Raw genomic sequence first — 19496 nt, forward strand, 5'->3', positions numbered from 1 at the left:
GTAAGATTTGTTTAGTACAGCTGCAGTAAGGAAATGAATGTTAAGGGATCGGTATTGGCCATTCTATCATTCTTTATGTTCAAACAAAGTAACATATAAAGAAGAGTTCTGTAATACACAAGAGCTGAAATCTATGAATACTCTGTGCTACTTTGTCTGGATTAGCTTATGAGTTTGTTGGGTCTGAGTGAATGATCTGTGAGTAAAAGAGTGACCACAATCTGCACCAGCTCACACTTCAATCAGAATGAAAATCTGCAACAGAGGGCACTATTCTTACCCCCATTATTGTGGATTTCAGGTGAGCCTTGGAAGTGAGCACTCCCGTAATGTGGAACTATATATCCCGAGACACACAGAGTGGGCCTGCACCGCCATGGCCTAAATGGACCTACAGTCATCAAACTTCACTTGAGTTCACCCACATTTGCTGTCTAGAACAGTTAACAGTCCATAAAGGCAGAAGCTCTTGCAGGTCTGCTGCACTTAAATCAACTCAGTTTTGTCAGAGTTGATCATTCAGAATAAAACTACTGCCATCGACTTTAAACTCATGCGGACAAGCCTTTCTCACGATTTGTTAATTAAAGAAAAAGCCCAACCCTAACACTTCCTTTAGTGTACTTTCGGTGGGCCTACAGAAATGATTTGATCCTGGTCTTACATGTATTTCATCCAGTGGAACGTCTCTTTTTGGAAGCTTTTAGAATCTTGTTGAACTAAAGAGCACTCACATAGGAAGAGAAGAGAAGCGAGCGGGTCAAAATAAAAAAGAAAATTGTTGTCTGTTGGGAACCATGAATAGATGTCATTTCTTAAGGTGACGTATCATCTCTGAAATTTAACCAGGCACTTTATTACTTTTAGTATAAACTCTACTTAGAGACTCATGGCCTGATCAAGCAAAATTGTATTGTTGAAGCTGATACACTTCTGTTCCCCGATCGTATCTGCAAACATGTTATAATCCCTGAGGGTTAGTCCCCAAAGATTATTCTGAAACAAGGGAGACCACCTCATCCAGGATATCGATGCAAAAAAGTGTGTCAGATAACAGTTCTAGGGAGTACTGCTGCTAATGTCACTCTTGTTGAACTGTCCAGTGGTGGACATGGCCACACCATTCTCCATGTGAAGCACGCTGGCCCCAGTATTTGTCCCGCATTATAAAGGTGGCATTCATTGGGTGAAACTACAAAATGTTGAGCGTGGAAGGCCTTTAATCTGGCGCTTAACTGGGCCTTGGGCATTTTACCGATGGTTGTCCTGAATCAGCTATTCTTCGTTTAAAAGTGGACTATGTCTGCGATTAAAGGGCAATAGCGAGGTCACTGATTTAGGCTAATATGACTACCAAAGTTACCTTTCCTATGATTTCCTCCTATGTGATCATTTTCAGTCACTTCTATTTTGTGTTTCCAAAACTATTTAGTGATCTCTGGGCATTGTCTCTATACTGCTATGGAAGTTGATACTCTCAGGTGATAAAAAAATGGAAGTTGTGAAGAGGGATGTAGAGTAGCACTGGGAGGAAGCATGGACGTTCACAGCTTCTCTGTTGAATCAACCAGAGGAGATGAAATGGTTGGATGATGTTTATGCTCACGAGCCTCCATAAGGCTAGAGGTGACACTGTATTTGTAATTTTTTGATTGACAGCTTACGAACACCAGAGTAATGATCAAGTTCACGTTGGCTGAGAGACTATGAAGAAAATGTTAATATTTATAACTCCAAATTTCTCCCATTCTTTAAAATTATTTCTTCTCGTGTATGTGATTTCCAAATGTAAGTAATTTCACAAAATTACAAAACTAAAAAGATGACCCTTCTTATTTAGCCAAAACATGTTTTGTAGTGTGTTCTACTTCCTCTGTTTTTTTTATGTAATTCAAGAGTTCATGCGCGGTACAAAGGCCTGCTTACAGCCAATCTTCGGTTTCCCGAATCCAAGCAAAAGCAGTTCTTCACACGGCCCAAGTTTATGGAAAGTAACTGCTTCTTCTATAGATATTACATAAATATGAAAAACAATACATTCAGTACATTTAAAGAATAAGTGAAATTTGGAGTTATGAATACTTACATTTTCTTTATTGTGCCTCCTCCAAAGTTAACTTGATTTGTGAATTAACAGATTTCTCTGAAGGAAAGAGAGCAAGATTCTGTGAGCACCTCAGCTCTGGGCCTAAATGCTCACATACCCCTTAAAAATCTATCTGGTGTACCATGATCATATTATTCAGGCAGTTTGTTTGAGTGTGTGGTTTGGAAAACACCTCTGAGGTTATCTCTCATGCAGGGCTGTTACATCTGTCGGTGATAGGCTTGCTATTTGCCATGCCTGCTGCCCCACAGGCCTTATACTATAACCCGAATTGCAATGGTTGATAGTTAATATAATACAATTGCTTGACAACTTCATGCCACCAGAGCCTCATTTTGAACCACTTGTTACCTCACTGCAGTTCAGTTTATCGGTAGTACACTGGAAATCATTTCTTATGATTGGACTGGATTGAATGCCCCTTTTGGTGATGTGTTTCCTGCTAAAAGCGGAATCATGGCCATTGTTTATCGCACATAGAGGAAACAAGCCAGGACGAAAAGTTTGTGTCGTGCTATCCTCACCTTCTCACGCTTCACCAGTGCATGTTCATTGGTTGCTGAATTTACATAAACTTCAGCACATTTATTCCCAAAATATTAATACTCAGCTTCAAATTTACCTCAGAAATATGAACTGCTTCATCCGAAAATCCCCTGTATCCTGCACAGTGGTTTGACACACCCAAAGTAGTAAAGTTTGTAATCCCCTAGTTACTGCGGCATCATATCCTTGAAATGTCGATTGTTACTAAGCACATGAGGGTAAACAGCTTCGGTTACCTTGAGCAGAGCTGCATGCGTGCAAGCAAGCGTTCTTTTGTTGTCTGCCAACCTGCCTAACCCTTTCTGCTTGTTTTCCAGACTCAGGGGGCGGGCTCCCCCCGTTCCTCTCCCAGTCACACCATTAGCCGGCCCATCCCCATGCCCATCAGGTCTGCGTCCACCTGCTCCACCCCAACCCACACGCCTCAGGACTCGCTGACAGGGGTTGGGGGAGATGTGCAGGAAGCATTCGCACAAAGTAAGTTTGTGATGTCAGCAACAGGAAGTCAACTGTTTTATGGTATTAATGTGACAGTCACGCCTCAGGTATTAAATTATGTTTGGGAAGTTCAAGGGAAATGGAATGGGAAACGTATACAAACATGGAGCACCTGGGCGTGTGTAGTTCTTGGTGCACTCAGAGCAGGCCAGGTCCAGGCACCTACAGGAACATCAAGTGACAGGTACAATGGAAGAGAGCCTACTGTACCAGCGGGCCCTCACGCTTCTAGAAGTAAATGGACTGCAAAGGAATGGAAAATGTTCTAATTCAAACGACCTACTCTGCGACAATGTTGCAAGAAAAGGAAAAGAAAAGCAGCGTGAGTTGGAACAGCCATTGTGTCTTCCTGGCGCCTCGAGTAGTCTAATGAAACTCTTCCTGCAAAGCCCACCAAGATATGTCCTGTGGTACACAAATGTTATCGTATTGTGATTGGTCACCTGCTGGCCTAAGGCCAAGGTAAGGAACACTGCCCACATCGTGGTAGAAATGACTGAGCCAACATTTTTATTACAGCTAGTCATTCCCACTGTATTATAAACAGGCCTAAAAGATTTAGGCAGATTACTGTCATTACCACAAATCTCTACTAGCAGCAAAAGGCAGTGAGTGACACTTGTGACTTTTCCAGAAATGAAATGGAGGTCTGCGGGTTTACCATCGCATCTGCATGTAATCTTTGGCAATGTAAGAGCAAAACATCCTGATTACCGTACCATTATTAGATGGATGCTAAGGCAAGGGAAAGGTAGTTGTGTATGTTTTCTTCCTTGCTGTCAGCATACGTCCCGTGTTGTCCACAACACCAGTTTCTTAGATTTTAGAGCGGGCAGAGGGTCACGCACGTCGAGGGCACAGAAGTGGCAGAATCACAAATACTCAGTTGCTTCAGAAGCTCCTCTCCAATGATAGTTTCTCTGGTTTTAGGTGCAGGAGAGGCCCCGCTCACTCCATACTATCAAATGTGCAGTTTTAGCTAAATCCCTGAGACTGTAGACAATTATTCATGGACTGTGAGGAAAACCATGACTTAAAACTAAGGAGTATGTATAGGTGTGTGTGTGCTTGTGTGTGTGTATATATTTACATATATACACACACACGCACCCATCGTGGCTCTGCCAGCGGGAGCTGGCATTTTATTAAGTGGGTGACCGGTGCCCACCTAGGGCACTTACAGCTCCCTTATTGTTGTGGGCCACCAGGGGAGCTCCAGGGCCACCACTGCCCTAGCCGGCTCTCTTGGCGGGTGCCAGTCACTTCCAAAAGGTTGGTGGATGGACATCCGAGTCACCCACAATGTTTGCTTCATTGGGGCCTGTGGGGAGAGCCCCCGCAGCCCCTGCTGACTCCCCAACCTGCACCACATTGTGTGATGGTGGGAGCAAACTTCTATTGCCTACCTGGGAGAGTGCCGGCAGGATATGCCCACACTCTCATAGGCAGGGAACCACTTAGTCCCAGGTCATGAGGTCTTCAGGGCACTGCGATCATGCCTTGGACTATGGGGTCCCAGAAGCTGATCTTCGAGGAGGGGAGGTCCACGCATGACCGCTCCCGAAAGACAATACACTGGCCACTGGGGATGGGGTCCCTGGGGCCTCTTCGAGGCTTGGGGGAATGTGGCAGCACCCTTCCTCTTTATCAAATGACAACCCTGGGGGATAGAGTCCAAATGGCCTCAACGAAGTTCTGGGATGGGGGGCCCAGGTCCCCCTTCCCTTAATAAATGATTTGTGCTGGGGGATGGGGCCCAGTGGACCTTAAGAGGCTCGGTGGGGGGGGGGAGGGGTGCACACCTTACTTCCCTATTCAGTAAACGTTGCCCCCCCAACCAGGGATTGGCCCACCACAGGGGAGTGGGGGATCTAAAACATGGGGAAGCTAACATTTTTGTTTTATTTTGCAGAGGATCCTCTGGAAATTTGCTGCAACATTTAAAAAAAATATGTTTTTGGCCAAGGGACATCTCTCTATGATCTCCCTCCCTCCACAAGGTCTAAGGGGGGCAGGGAATCCCTACCTTGCACCCCCATATACTTTTAAAAAAACTTTTTCTTAGGACAGGGGACTGAGTCTTGGGTCCTAAGATTGCTTCTGCCAAATCTTTGTTGATGTGATGGCAGGTAATCAGAATGTTGATCTGTTGGATTTGTGGATCCTCCGCAGCTTGATATACAAATATTTTTGGCCCTTAATCTCACCAAAACTATTGAACACATACTTAATTATAATTTGAGGAGGGGGGCATGCACGGGGCCGCCCTCCCAGAACTGATTTAAGCATTGTAAACCCCATCCCCTGGGGCCCAACATATTAATCAATTGGGAGGGGGTGTTAGGCCCCCCTCCTCAAGTTTCTTAAGGCAGCAGGGACCCCATCCTCGGGCTGCTAATTCAAAAAGGGGAGGGGGGTGTGCCCCCCTCCTCTCCAAGCCTCTAAAGGCTCCTGGATTCCAACACCCTTTGACCACCTACATTGGTAGTCCCAGGGAGCCCACTCCTGGGACACAGTTTCCCTGCACGCAATAGCAAGGAAATAAATGTGCACAGGAAAATGGAGACTAGTCACTTCTGGCAACAGCAGAGAAAAAAACCTACACCAACTGGGCTGGAGCAACGCTGGGCCGCGCTGCACTGGGATGGCTGCATGCAAGGAAGCTATGCTCCCCCCTGCCCTCCAATGTTCTTTGTTGTGGGTGCCCCAGGCTGGCACCGGGACGCCTGCCCCTGGCTCCAAGGGACGGGATCCTGGGACCAGTGCTGGCTTGGGGTAGGAGTCCGCGTGCCATCTTTCCCTTTAAACAAAAATGCCTCCAGAGATGGGATCCCCAGGGGCTGTAAAGGCTTGAGGGAGGGCGTAGAACCCTCCCCATGAAAATGAATACAGACCAAGGAATGTGACTCAGCGAGGAGAGCCATGCGCCACCCTTCCCCACAAAAATGAGTACAGCTCCAAGGGAATGCACACTCCCTCTTCCCCTCAAATAAATAGAATTGTCGGCTTCCGCTGGCAGGATGGGTGCTGGCATCCACAGGACCACAGATGGGGGGGGGCTGGGGCTCCCCTTGCAGCTCCAACGGAAAAAAAGGACCTAGGTGTCCTTGGTGGGACCCCTGGACACCCAAAATGTATTAACAAAAAAAAAAAGAAAAGTGAATGAGTGACAGAAGCCGCTCATTTAATTTTCAGTGCCCCATAATGCCATAGGGCATTGTAAAAAAATATATTTTCATGTTTGCAGTGTCCCTAGAAGAGCCAAGGGCACCACCAAACACTTTTTAATGGTGTAAAGGGAGCTACAGCGGGTCCTCAGCCCCTCACCAATATTTAAAAAATAGTAAGACTCATAGGTCATTAAATCCATGACCCCTAAAAAGCTTACCTTCTGTTTTTTTAAAGCAAACCTATCTAGAGCTATATGCTCTTCAGTTGGAGTGCATGGCCCCCTTGTGGTCGGTTTTATGGCTGCACTTTGTAGCTTGAAAAATGCTACAAAAGACTCAAAGACATGTTGTTTTTTCCCATAAAACTTTATTAATTTTTTAATCACAATCATTTTTATTAAACATTGAAGTGTATGAATTATTGAAATATTCATTTCATTATAATAATTGGTAATTTTCTGACAGACAATATATGTGTTTTATATATGTTGATATTCTGATCTCTTCATAAAGCCAGTAGGCCTACTTTTTGTATTTTGGTGTTCTGACCCTTTGACAAAGTCAGTAGCTCTGAGTTACTTAAAATAACAGCTCTTATAATCAGCCATGTGCGCTAGCAGAAGTTTGGCACCAGGCCCTGTGCCCAGCCCCTTGCTGTGCATGGTGCGTGCGCCATGGGGCGATTGGGTCCCAGTGTAGGTTTGGCTAGAGGCCAACTGCATGCCGCACATGATTGAAATACGTGCGCAGCATGGGGCTAGCTACCTGTGAAGAGCTGGACATAGAGACTGGCTGGCCATGCGCGGCATGTTGTTGGCTGTCCACGAGTGGTTGGTCACAGAGCCTGGCTGAGGACCGGGCCACGGCCAAAGGTCGTGCACGACGTGGGGTTGACGTTACGTATGGTATTAAAATATGACCATAACTCATGACTTAAGGTAACTAGAACTCTAGCCTTTGCCATGTACTGCTAATTACCCCTACATATTACATCACTCATGACATGATCTATAACATCATTGATAACACAGCTGCAACATCTGAAATGACATAATTGATGACAAGACTGTGCATGGCAGGGGCGCAAGTTATAGTTAACTTTGAGTATGAGTTATAATTACCTGAGATAACTAATGGTGGTGAATTTCAGTGGTTTTGTTAGTTTAAAATGGTATGTTTTATCTGACATTTTCACCTAACTCTAACGTTCCTTTCACTTTTTTTTAAAGATATATATGTATATATATTTATATTTTTATATATATATAATATAACATATAATATAATATATATGTCTATATATATATATATATATCATTTAAAATCTCTAATAAAAAGTGTTGACTTACAATAAGGGCTCTCTGTAAATCCTAGTTCACAGTGGTCTTGCACTAAACTTATTTTCCTCTTTACCTCATTGGATTACAGATCCCATAATGTTGAGACTTACGTATTGCTTCATTATTTCATACTGTGTACAACACAGAGCAGTGATGCAGGTAACTTAGAATAAGAGAATACTTTAAGTGTGAACTGTGGTCTTCAGGAGATAAATTCATTCACAGTCAACCACTTTTAAGCTTATTAATAGTCTTTTGCGTAACCAGTTTTAGAAGATATGAGAGAGAGAAAAAAGTAACACTGTGACTTACAGTGCTATGTAGTACCAAAATGAAACTTGGGCTCAAAAATCACTGCATCTTTGAGAGTAAAATGCTACTTCTGATTCACTGATACATTTATGGGTTTGTAAGGGACAGGTTTCTCCACTAGAACACAGTTTCCCCCTCAACAGAAATAAATAACTAAGACTAACCCTTTTATATTCTGTTTGTGCATGTGGATGTGTCCCAGGACAATTCCAAATAAGTCATACATCTACTCTAAACAAGGGCATAAGCTTACGTAAATTGCTTACTTCAAAGGAATTTTATGTATTGAGCACTGAGAATGTGAAGAAAAGATGGGCTGTGATGGCCAGTAAGAAAGCAGTAAACATAATTTGTCAAAGTAATAAAGAAGACGAAATTAAGAAACAGGGAAACCATTTAAACATATATACTGCCTGCAAATTCTACACTTTAATTATAGTGTATTCTCTTCTATTAAATCGTAGGTTAGCCATTAGAAAATAATGCTTTTAGTGTTAACTATTTTTATCTGATAACTATAGACCAACGTATAATAGAAGGACCTTTGTTTTGCACAAACAGCGTCTTAACACAAACTGAGTCAGAGGGTAGGATAATCATTATTGGTATTTCTTTTATTAGAACATTGGAATGTTGAGAGCTGTACTGACAATAGTGTGGCCCAGGGCCAATAATGGCGGCTCTAGACCGTCAGCTCCAACATTCATTGCTTATCTTTTTTTTTCTCCCTTTTTAGTTTAGTTTATTCTACAGTCATTGGATGGAATTTTCTAACAGAACCTTCCATCCAGAAATGGAAATCCAGAAACTGCTCTCTCGGCTTCAGTGTGTCCAGAATGCTGCTGCTCGGTTCGTGCTGAACATTCCAAAAAGACATTCTATTAGGCAAGGCCTGAAGCAACTTCATTGGTTGCCAGTTAAATCCAAAATCAAATTTAAAACAATTATGCTTACACACAGAGCAGTCCTTCAGATAGGCCCTTGGTACATTTTAGAGAAGCTAAAAAAATATCTCCCTCTTGGGGCACTCCGCTCAGCCAGTCACAATCTGCTGTGCTTCCCTAAAGTTCTGAAAACTAAATCTGGTGGCAGATTTTTTTCTTTTTAGCTCCCATATCTGGAATGCTGTACCATTGTACCTTCAATATATCCCGAATGAAGGTCAGTTTAAGGTCCAGCTGAATACCTTCCTATTGTGTGAGGTATAATACTGTTCCTACTTCATTGCCGTCAAAGCAACAGGACACTTCTAATGAAGCAGCAGTGGTGCTATACAAATTCTTCATTCATTCATTCCAAATAGCTTTAGAGCCCTTCTACCTATAAAGTTATTCCAGTTGTTAAAGGACTTCTTAATAAGCCCTCTTAGTCTTTATTGGCCCTCACCTGCAGTTCAGACCTATAAATCAGGGTCAGATCCTTTAACAACCGGGATAGCCCTTGGCAGCGGACTGCAAGGCTACATTAGAATACTGGAATGTTGAGTGTCCCATACAAGACAATGAAGTGGCTAAGGGCCAAAATGGCTAATTTAGGCCTTCTGCTCCAGTACTCCAGGACGTATCTTTCTAATAATTTCTTCTTAGTTTAGAACCTTCAACCCTATGTGAATTGAATTTTCTACTAGCACTATAACCCTTCTGCATCTGGTTATACCGGTTCTTAAATGTCCTCTCCCCCATAAAAGGCTTTTGCATGCAGCTCAGGCCTGTACCTCATGAAGAGGTCCTTTAGCCACCATGTAGCCATTGGCAGTGGGCAATGCTGGTGTATTAAAACATTGGAATGTGTGACCTTGGTTGAAGACAATGAAGAGACTCTGGGTTGATAACTCCTGGTATAGACCTGCTCCATCATTTCAATGTGTGCCTTTTTGTTTCTCATTCCCGCTGTTTATTTTGGATCATTCTACCCTCCGTCTGCAGTTTGTGGAATGTCATAGCATTGTAGTCTTTCCTCAGGCTGTGCCAGTTGTTAGGACCTTGTCTGAGACTCAGTGCTATAACTAAGGATCTGGCCTCTAATAACCGTTATGGCCCTTAGCATTGGGCACTAATGCTACATTATTTTTATTATTATTATTTATCATTCATTTGAACTATTACAAAGGCCTACAATATAGAATTGTCCAAATCCTAGGTGCCAGGCACTTACATATTAGTACAGTGTCCAGTTGTGTTTCTGCAAGTTACTAAACATTCCAAAACACTGTATTGAATTGTGTAAAGTAATTTCGGGAGAGTGTTCATCCATATCCATGCTGTTTTTTTGTTTTTTTACCACTGTTTGAATTGTGTCTTAGCCAGGTTAGTCGGTCTTTGAGTCTAAAATCCACTGTTCAATTTAAAATAATTTTATTTCCTCTGAGATTGCCTTAAGGTTGCTTAGTATTCTTTTAAATTCTTTATCTGTTATTGCCGCCCTGGGGCAACCACAGATGCATGAAAAATATATGTATCAATAAAATAACTGCAAGGTGGCTTGTCTGAAAGTTCTTTGGGGTACATACCTGCGTTCTAGTGCCTGGAAAACGTTTGTTTGACAGGTGCTTTATAAAAAAGATGTTTATCTATACCCAGTAGTGATAACCCGGTTCCCCTTACAGAGAAACCCTAGTAACTGGATCTGATGTAGCCATTCTAGGAGTTGGTTCCCTTGGGTTCATGATGCAATTTCCATTAGAATGTCTCACAGACACGCAGACTTCCCTATGCCTGCCGCCACTACAGCTCGCAGGACACATTCTCGAGTGTCTTCTCTAACACGCTAAAATGATTTCCTTCCTCTCCTCCCCCACTACCCAATTTAAAGCACTCTCCAATATTCCCAAAAGTCCTGACTCCCCTCTCAGGGATGGGTGCGAAGGCAGTGGCGATCAATGCCATCCACGTTCATGATAGGAATCATCTACCTCAGAGCTGTATATCTTCCCGTGCCACCCGCGCCCTTGGTGAGCAGCGTCCTTCCTTGCAGACGGGCGTGTGCTAAGATCACCACCTTGCAGCGCTGAAATAAACACTGCATTTTTCAGTCACACGCATTCTCCCTCAGCCCTGAGTACTAACGTTGCACCTTGTGTTCCTTTGAGTCATCTGCCCGCTGTACTTGGGGCGGCTCGGGTAAGGCAGCCGGTGTGTTCTCAGACCCTTTACGCCGGTTCTGTTTTCATATTGGCATTGAGCTACCCGGCTGTTGCCTAAAAAGAACATAAAATAAAAAGCACTATTTAAACCACTTTCATGGCGCGTCTCTGACGCACTACAAATGGGGAGGGGGGGGGGGGTTTCTCCTTTTTTTATTGACAAAAAGGCTTGTAAATAAACAACAACTCACATCTCTTCAAGTGTAATCGACATCCAAACATTAAGTCCCGAAGGGCTCTTGCAGTTTACAATTCTTGTGTCATCTTTCCTTGCTGTCTGTAAACTTTCTGCTGGTGGCGCTGTACTAAACTGTTGTCAAATCAAAATTAGTTAAAAAAAGAAGGACTATATCGCTCCTAGCGCCATCACTTTCCTTCATTGTGCCTCTTGTTATCCTTCTCCAGCACATTAGTATGCTAGAGTCGGCTTGCCATTAAGTGATATGTCACAGAAGGGCCCCAGATGTTCTTGAATTCAGATACCCTCTGCGCTCATGACTGCCCCTTTCATCTAGCATGGAAGCTGTCCATGTCCCTCAACCATTTCTGTTTGGTGGCTACTGCTCTTTCCACTGGACAGAAGTGTCTGTATTCGCCACTACCTCTTCCTCAACAGCAAGTTCTTAGTATGGCTTTATATCACAGTATCAAGCGTCAGTCCCCCCTCAAACACTCCCACAATCACCTCTTCAACCTTGTTCCAGAATAGCTGCACTAAAAGGCACCTCCAACAGGAGTGGCTCCTTCCTCTTTCCTGCACTTCCAGCACAAAGAAGACCCACTCAGTCCGGTTCTACTCAGCCACGTGAAGTTCTTTACACCCTATAAGGTGGAAGTGTATTTTTGGGACCTGGCAGTGCTTCCCCAACTTTCTTGAATTCTCCTTACATTTTCCCTTTCGGTTTCCATAATCTATTTGGTGTGTTTTAGATGAGCATCCTATATGTACACAAAACGTCTGCAACACCTCCAGCCTTCCCATGGTCAGTTTCTTTCCAACCGGTGGTGGTGCGGTGGATGAGGGGGATGGAGGCGAGGGCGAGGCTGGCGGAGCGAAGATTGTGGGTGGGGGTGTGGAAGGTGAGTCTGTTGTTGAGGTAGGCTGGGCCTGTGTCATGGAGGGCCTTGTGTGCGTGGATGAGGAGTTTGAAGGTGATCCTCTTTGGTACTGGTAGCCAGTGAAGGTCTCTGAGGTGCGGGGAAATGTGGTCGCGGCGTGGGATGTCCAGAATGAGGCGGGCGGATGCATTCCGGATTTTTTGCAGCTATGTTAGGAGTTTGGTTGTTATTCCTGCATATAGGGTCTTTCCGTAGTCCAATCGGCTGCTGACCAGGGTGTGAGTGACAGTTTCCCTGGTTTCGACGGGAATCCACTTGAAGATTTTGCGGAGCATGCGGAAAGTGTTGTAGCAGGAAGAGGAGATGGCATTGACCTGCTGAGTCATGCTGAGTGTGGAGTCCAAGATGAAGCCTTGGTTGTGTGCGTGGGTGGCAGGTGAGGGCGCGGTTCCTAGGGAGGTGGGCCACCAGGAGTCATTCCAAGTTGAGGGGTTGGTGCCAAAGATGAGGATTTCTGTCTCGTCTGTGTTTAACTTGAGGTGGCTTGATTCCATCCAGCTGGCGATGGCGTGAAGTCCGTTGTGGAGGTTGTTCTTTGCAGTTGTAGGGTCTTTCGTGAGGGAGAGTATGAGCTGAGTGTCGTCTGCGTAGGAAACTATGTTGATGTGGTGGGTTTGTGCGATGTTGGCGAGGGGGGCTATGTAAACGTTGAAGAGCGTGGGGCTGAGCGAAGATCCTTGGGGAACGCCACAGATGATTCTGGAGGCTTCTGACAGGAACGGTGGGAGGTGGACTCTCTGGGTTCTGCCTGAGAGAAATGACGAGATCCAGTCGAGTGCCTTGTCGCGGATTCCAGCGTTGTGGAGGAGTGTGCGGAGAGTGTGATGACATACTGTGTCAAAAGCTGCAGAGAGGTCCAGGAGGATGAGTGCTGCTGTTTCTCCTTCGTCGAGCATGGTCCTAATGTCGTCTGTGGCAGCAATGAGTGCAGTCTCGGTGCTGTGGTTTCTGCGGAATCCGGATTAGGAGGTGTCGAGTACCTTGCTGTCTTCCAGGAACCGGGATAGTTGGCTGTTTACGATTTTTTCGATGACCTTGGCTGGGAAGGGGAGGAGGGAGATCGGCCGGTAGTTCTTGGGATCATCTGGGTCTGCCTTTGGTTTCTTCAGCAGGGCGTTGATTTCTGCGTGCTTCCATCTTTCTGGGAAGGTGGCTGACTCAAAGGAGCTGTTGATGGTTTTGCAGAGGTGGGGGGCGATGATGATGTTTGCCTTATTGAAGATATGGTGTGGGCAGGGGTCTGATGGTGATCCGGAGTGGATGGAGGCCATGGTGGTGGCGGTGTCCTCTATGTTGACGGGGGTCCAGGTGGGGAGGAGGTGGGTGTTGCTTGGAGCATTGGGTTCTTGGGTGTTTGTAGTCAGCTGGTGGGTCTGGGGTTTGAAGCTATTGTGGATTTCTTCTATCTTTCAATGGAAGTGGGTTGCCAGTGAGTTGCAGAATTCCTGTGATGGCGGGGGTTAGTTGGAGCAGGTCCTGGGGGTGGAGAGCTCATTGACGATGCCGAAGAGCTCTTTACTGTTGTGAGCGTTGGCGTCGATGCAGTTTTTGAAGTGGGTCCTTTTGGTGGTGCGGATCAGTTGGTGATGTTTGAGTGGAGCATCCTTGAAAGCGATGTGGTTGGAGTTGGTAGTGTCAAGGTGCCAGGTTTTTTCCATTCTGCGACATAGCCGTTTGGATTCCTGTAGTTCTGGGGTGAACCTGCTGGCCTTGATTCTGTGGGAGGTGTTTTTTTTTTTTTTAGCAGTGCGAGGGTGTTGGTGCAATCTTCTATCCAGCGATGCAGGTTGGTGGTGGCTGTGTTAGGGTCTGGGGTGCCAGGGGGTGGGGCCCGGGCAAGAGTGCAGATCAGTTGATCCGTTGATATTTTGCTCCAGTTGCGTTGGGGGGGTTGTGCGTGGTGGTGGTGAGTGACTGGTTTTTGGTAGGGGAAGTGGATGCAGCGGTGGTCTGTCCAGCTGAGTTCGGTGGTGTGGCTGAAAGAGACGTGGTTGCTGGCTGAGAAGATGGGGTTGAGTGTGTGGCCTGCAGAGTGGGTGGGTGTAGTGACAAGTTTCTTGAGGCCGAAGTTGGCGAGGTTGTCGATTAGGTTGGAGGTGTTGATATTGTTGTTATTTTCTAGGGGGAAGTTTAGGTCACCGAGGAGGATGTAGTCTGTTGAGGCGAGGGCTTGGGAGCTGATGGCGTCGGCGATGTCGTTGCAGAACTGCGGTCTGGCTCCAGGGAGTCTGTAGACCAGTGTTCCTCTGAGTGTGTTGTTGGCGTTGATGTGGATTTTGAAGTGGAGGTGCTCCGCGGAGTTGATGGTGTCGCGGGAGTTGGTGGAGACTCTTATGGTGTTTTTGTGGACTATGGTGATTCCTCCTCCTGGTCTGTTGATTCGGTCTCTTCTGGTGATCTTGTAGTTTTCTGGTATGGCTATGGCTACGTCTGGTTCTGAGGCCGAATTCATTCAGGTTTGGGTGAGGAATGCGACGTCGGGCGAGTATGTTGTCAGGAGGTCCCAGATTTCAATTGCATGTTTGTGGACATAGCGGGTGTTAAGTAGGATGCATCTTAGGCGGTTGTCTGTTTTGATTTGGAGTTCGGAGGTTAGGTTGCAGGTGAAATTGCAGGCTTTGTAGGAGAAGGGTCCTTTGGTGCGCGTCGGTGTGGACTGGAAGCAGATGGAGGAGCGTCCTGGATTAAGGGCGTGGAGTTCATTGGCAGTGTAAAGGTGTTCGGTGGCACGGGAGGCATGTTGGCCAGGGCACACCACCTGCCTGAAGGAGCAGAAGACGAAATATGAGTGCCTCTGAGGAAAGTTGTAGCCTTTTTGACTACCGGGCAGAACCCTTGGTTTTATACATATTTGCTTTGGAAGGTCCTCTCCCTGGAGCTCTGCCCCTGTTTCTCTGTGGTGGAGGATCAGGGAAAAATGTCCTCTTGGTGAAAGATACACTCCGTTTAGCTCTGGGGAGTAAGGTTAAAGCTGTGATTGCCCCTCAGAGAGAGGCTCCTCCTCCCCTACTGATGGTATTCAGCCCATATCCTCCATGGTGGCTCTTTCCATCTCTCACATGGTGTGATCACTCTGTGATGTCCAGGTGATACCTGACAGAACGAATGGTGAGGTCTGTATAAAAGGTTAAGGTGCTGGTTCCTAATCCCTCACACAAACGTCACCACCATACCCACCACAGGGCTGACAATATGAGACCTAAGCTATGACTCAGTAGAATACGGACTGCAGCCATAATTCTTGGAGGTGGTAGAATGCTTTTGTTACTAGTGTTCTTGTGAGCGATCCAGCCTGCAGACAGCTAGGTACCACTGAGGTTTTGGAACTGCTTTACTGTCCATCTCGTAACCATCACCACACAATGCCAGCCATGGTCCCTGTTCCCATGCGGTGGTGGTATCTAAGGACTGCCACAATCTTTCCAGGCTGGAGCCCTGACTTCCTTCAGGAGTTTAATATTTGGCCCAAGCCCTCTGAGCCACACTGCCAAAGATGTACCCAGAGTAACATCACAAAACAATTGCAGTTTCATTTCCAGAGCTGTATACTCTGCTGAAGTAAGATAGCTTAGTCTACTGTACAGCCACCCAAAGACGGCAGGTTACATGTTTGAAATACAAAAAGGCTGACTGTGATAGGTAACTTTAGGTTAGGGTGAAATTATCACCTCTTTTTGAAGATAGTTAAGTTTATCATGCACTGTAGAAATAATCATTGTTCCTACAAAGACACTTGTTGCTTGGAGTGTCTATTTGTGGGCTATTGTAGTGACTCATGTAGTTAGCGAGAGATTGGTTTGATGAATCAGACGCAGAAGTTGAGACATATAAATCGTCCACATATGACTGTTTGCAGAACTTCTAGTTAATTCTCAAGTGAGCTGCATAGGGACATGTAATTCCTGCTGTGCAGCAGTGTTCCAACCCCATGCCTAATATAGACACATTGGATCTGCATTTGGTACTACTCACTCCCTTGTCAGGCCTTCTGTGGCAGCACTAAACTCCTGGTTCCTATAAAGGGGATTTATTAGCTAGTCTCATAAATGTTCTGATGAAATGGCATGTGATCAGAGGGTGGGCTTTTGTTTGATGAAACATTTATAAGACGAAAGAGGGTTGAGCGGATGTCTCTAGGCAAAATGGTAAACCCGATCTGGTTGAAGTTCAGACATATGTGATAACTGTGGTGATGGGTTTTCACTAAGTAATGTCTTTTGACACAATCTAAGTGGACTGTTCCTCCATCTTTGTTTTATTTTTTGCTTTTGTGATCTGGTGCTCATGCCTGGTTTGTGGAGGGCATCACAGAAAATTTTAGACCCGTTTTCCTCAGGAAATCATACAGCAGCAAAATACATCTATTAGCGGCTCGTCGTGCCTTTTCCAAAATGAAAAGAAGGAGCATGCAAGTGTTCTAACTCTCAGATAAATGCAAAAAGAACAGACGATGGACGGAAGGATGAACAACGTCAGACATTCACCCCGTCACAGATATGGGCCTAAATCCATTGTTTTTGGTTGCTATGGCATTCCACTTTGGACCCAATCATATGCAAATCAGTCTTGATCTTGTTCCCCATGGGAATAGTCCAGCACGAACTGCCAGGCTACATCCTCCGTGGACCAGAAACTAGCATCCTAGAACTGGTTTTGGGGTATCACCCCTCATCAGCCAGGCTAGCTTGAATCTGGTGGCATAGTAAAATAGATAATATTGTCAGTAAACGTGTATTGTGTATTGTAATTGTATTAACTTCTGTTAGAAATGGGGTTTCTGGTTGGCTAGGGTATGCACCTCAGCCAGGCAGAACTTACCCTTTCCTATGCGTGAAACGGGGGCCTCCCTTATACTCTGGGGTCAGAGGAGGGCGACATGCACCTCCTCTGTTTTATAGACAGGCCCCTCTGGGGACCGTGATTACTGGGGGCTCCCCAGGGCCTCAACCGGCCCTCATGAGGGGGGCCAAAGCCAGCAAAAACAACTTAGGGCAGGAGGGGGGCACCACGCACCCCTTCCGGTTTAATGATAGGACCCTCCCGGGACCCGCGATCTCTGGGAGCCCCCCCCGGGCCTCCACTGGCCCTTCCACCAAGGGCCTTGAGAGCACACCTACTCCCCATCAGGTCAGAGTTTACCCACTGAACCTGATCATTCAACCCAGAGTCACCACCCTGCAGTTGAATCGTTGCCTGGTGCACCAGGACTTCCTGGGGGGCACACCTACTCCCCACCAGGGAAACACCTTCCCCAAGGGCCACTCAAGAGTCTGGCAGGTGCAGGTCTCCTGACCTCTGCCAATCTGACAGAGTCTGGATTCCCCCCAGCCCAGAAATGGTCTCACCAAGGTCATTCCTGGGGGGCTCTGCTCTCAGAGCTGACCCCTGACCCTCCAGGTTCTCCACTGGGGCCCGCAGCCCCCTCTCAACCCTATGCCTGGATTTCCGCCTCCTCCGCTGTAGAGCGAGACTCCCAGACACCAGGACCGGCGGAACGCTATCACCAGCCACCCGCCCAAGTCCTAATGACAAAATGGGATCCTTCTGAACAGCTGGCCTTACGGCACAGGCTAGGCTCACCTCCTGGCGTTCACTCATGGAACCTTCCAGGACCTGCGACTGGGGCTCGGGTACCCTGGGCCTCAGCCCAACCCTATTCCCTCTCCTCTGAGACTGGACATGGGGTGCCTTACCCGCCCCAATACACTGGGACCTACCTGGGACACAAGCCTTTCCCACCACACCTGGTTGGGAAACACCTAGACCACTCTCATTAGGAACACCCCCTAATGCCACACCAGACCCTCTGGTACGCAACCAGAAGTCTGCCTCCTTTGCAAGCTCCCTGGGGTCAGAGAGCTCACACACTGACAAGTGTTGGCGTAACTCTGAAAAACAACAACGAAGCAAGTGCTCTCTGACAATCAGATTAAACAGCCCTTCAAAATTGTTTACTGTGCTACCCTTCACCCATCCATCTAGTGCAATGCAATAATCCTCCACAAACTTCTCCCAAGACTGGTGGAACAGTTTCTTACCACCCCTAAACCTTTTTCTGTATTCCTCAGCGGAAAAACAATACTTCACAATCAGTGCATTTTTTACAGTGGAGTAACCCCTCCCTGTTTCTCTCTTCTAGAGTCAGTAGGGCATCCCTCCCCTCCTCAGAAAGAAAGCTCCCTAGGCCAGTTCCCCAATCCTTCTCAGGGATCCGTCGCTCTACCAGAGCCCTCTCATATTCCTTTAACCACTGACGTATGTCACCCCCCTCTTGGAACCTAGGTACCAGATCTATGGGTGTGTGAGGAACATCTTTGCTACAGCACTGTACATTGCTGCCACCACTGGACTCCACCTGCAGCGCTGGTGAGTCCAGAACCTTCAGACTGCGCTCTAGAGCGAGTCTTTCTCTGGCAAAGGCCCTCTCTGCCTCTGCCATTCTCTCCTGTACTAAGGCCTTCTCTACCTCAGCCCTTCTCTCCTCAACAGCTAGGCGCGCTAACTGCAACTTCAGGTCCCTCTCTTCCCGCCTATCTCTTAGCTCATCAGGCGTTAAGGAATGAGAGGTAGCCCTGCTTCTTACACTGGACCCAGCAAAGGACTCCCTATCACTGGGGCCTTCCCTGTCAACTGGCGTCCCCACCCTGTCATTCTCACCCTCCTGATCAGTCTCTCTACCACTCTCTAGGGATGAGGTCTGGGAGCCCTCCCATTGCGAACCCTCGCTACACTCAGGATCCTCTGGGTACCCCCTAAGCACACTCCCTCCCTGGGTATATGTCACAAACCTGCCAAAGAAATTCAGAGATCTCCTGAGGTCCCCTTCTACAGGCAGCCCTCTCTCTCTACAGAACCCCTTTAATTCCCCCTGCGTGTAAAACGGCAGGTCCTCTAAATCAAAGGTAAGCCCCATCTTGAAAAGGTACTAATAACTCAAATGTGACAACCACAATACCCAAGCGTGAGAACTGAAAACAGGAAAAATGACCAAAGGGAGAAAGTTAAGAGAAGCCAAACATGTGATGGTCTAAACGCAATCCTTGTAGTGAAATAATGAGTCACAATGGTATTGTGCAAGCGCAAGTCCTATCCTCACCGCTGACAACCAATGTTAGAAATGGGGTTTCTGGTTGGCTAGGGTATGCCCCTCAGCCAGGCAGAACTTACCCACTTTAGTCAGGGCAAGGGAGTTACACGTCCAAGATAGCCCCTGCTCACCCCCTTGGTAGCTTGGCACAAGCAGTCAGGCTTAACCCGGAGGC

At 46.4% G+C, this 19496-nt stretch overlaps 1 protein-coding gene across 18 annotated transcripts in view; it reads left to right on the forward strand.

Moving 5' to 3' along the window:
* Window positions 1-19496, forward strand: part of DTNA (dystrobrevin alpha) — an 892688-nt gene that overhangs the window by 824421 nt on the left and 48771 nt on the right. For all 18 annotated transcript variants that reach the window (XM_069220106.1, XM_069220107.1, XM_069220103.1 and 15 more), the window contains one exon: window positions 2971-3130. In XM_069220106.1, coding sequence (XP_069076207.1) covers window positions 2971-3130 — 160 coding nt within the window. The remainder of the gene's footprint in view (window positions 1-2970; window positions 3131-19496) is intronic.

This window comes from Pleurodeles waltl, chromosome 2_2 (assembly GCF_031143425.1).
Source record: "Pleurodeles waltl isolate 20211129_DDA chromosome 2_2, aPleWal1.hap1.20221129, whole genome shotgun sequence".
Classification (NCBI taxonomy): Eukaryota; Metazoa; Chordata; class Amphibia; order Caudata; family Salamandridae; genus Pleurodeles; species Pleurodeles waltl.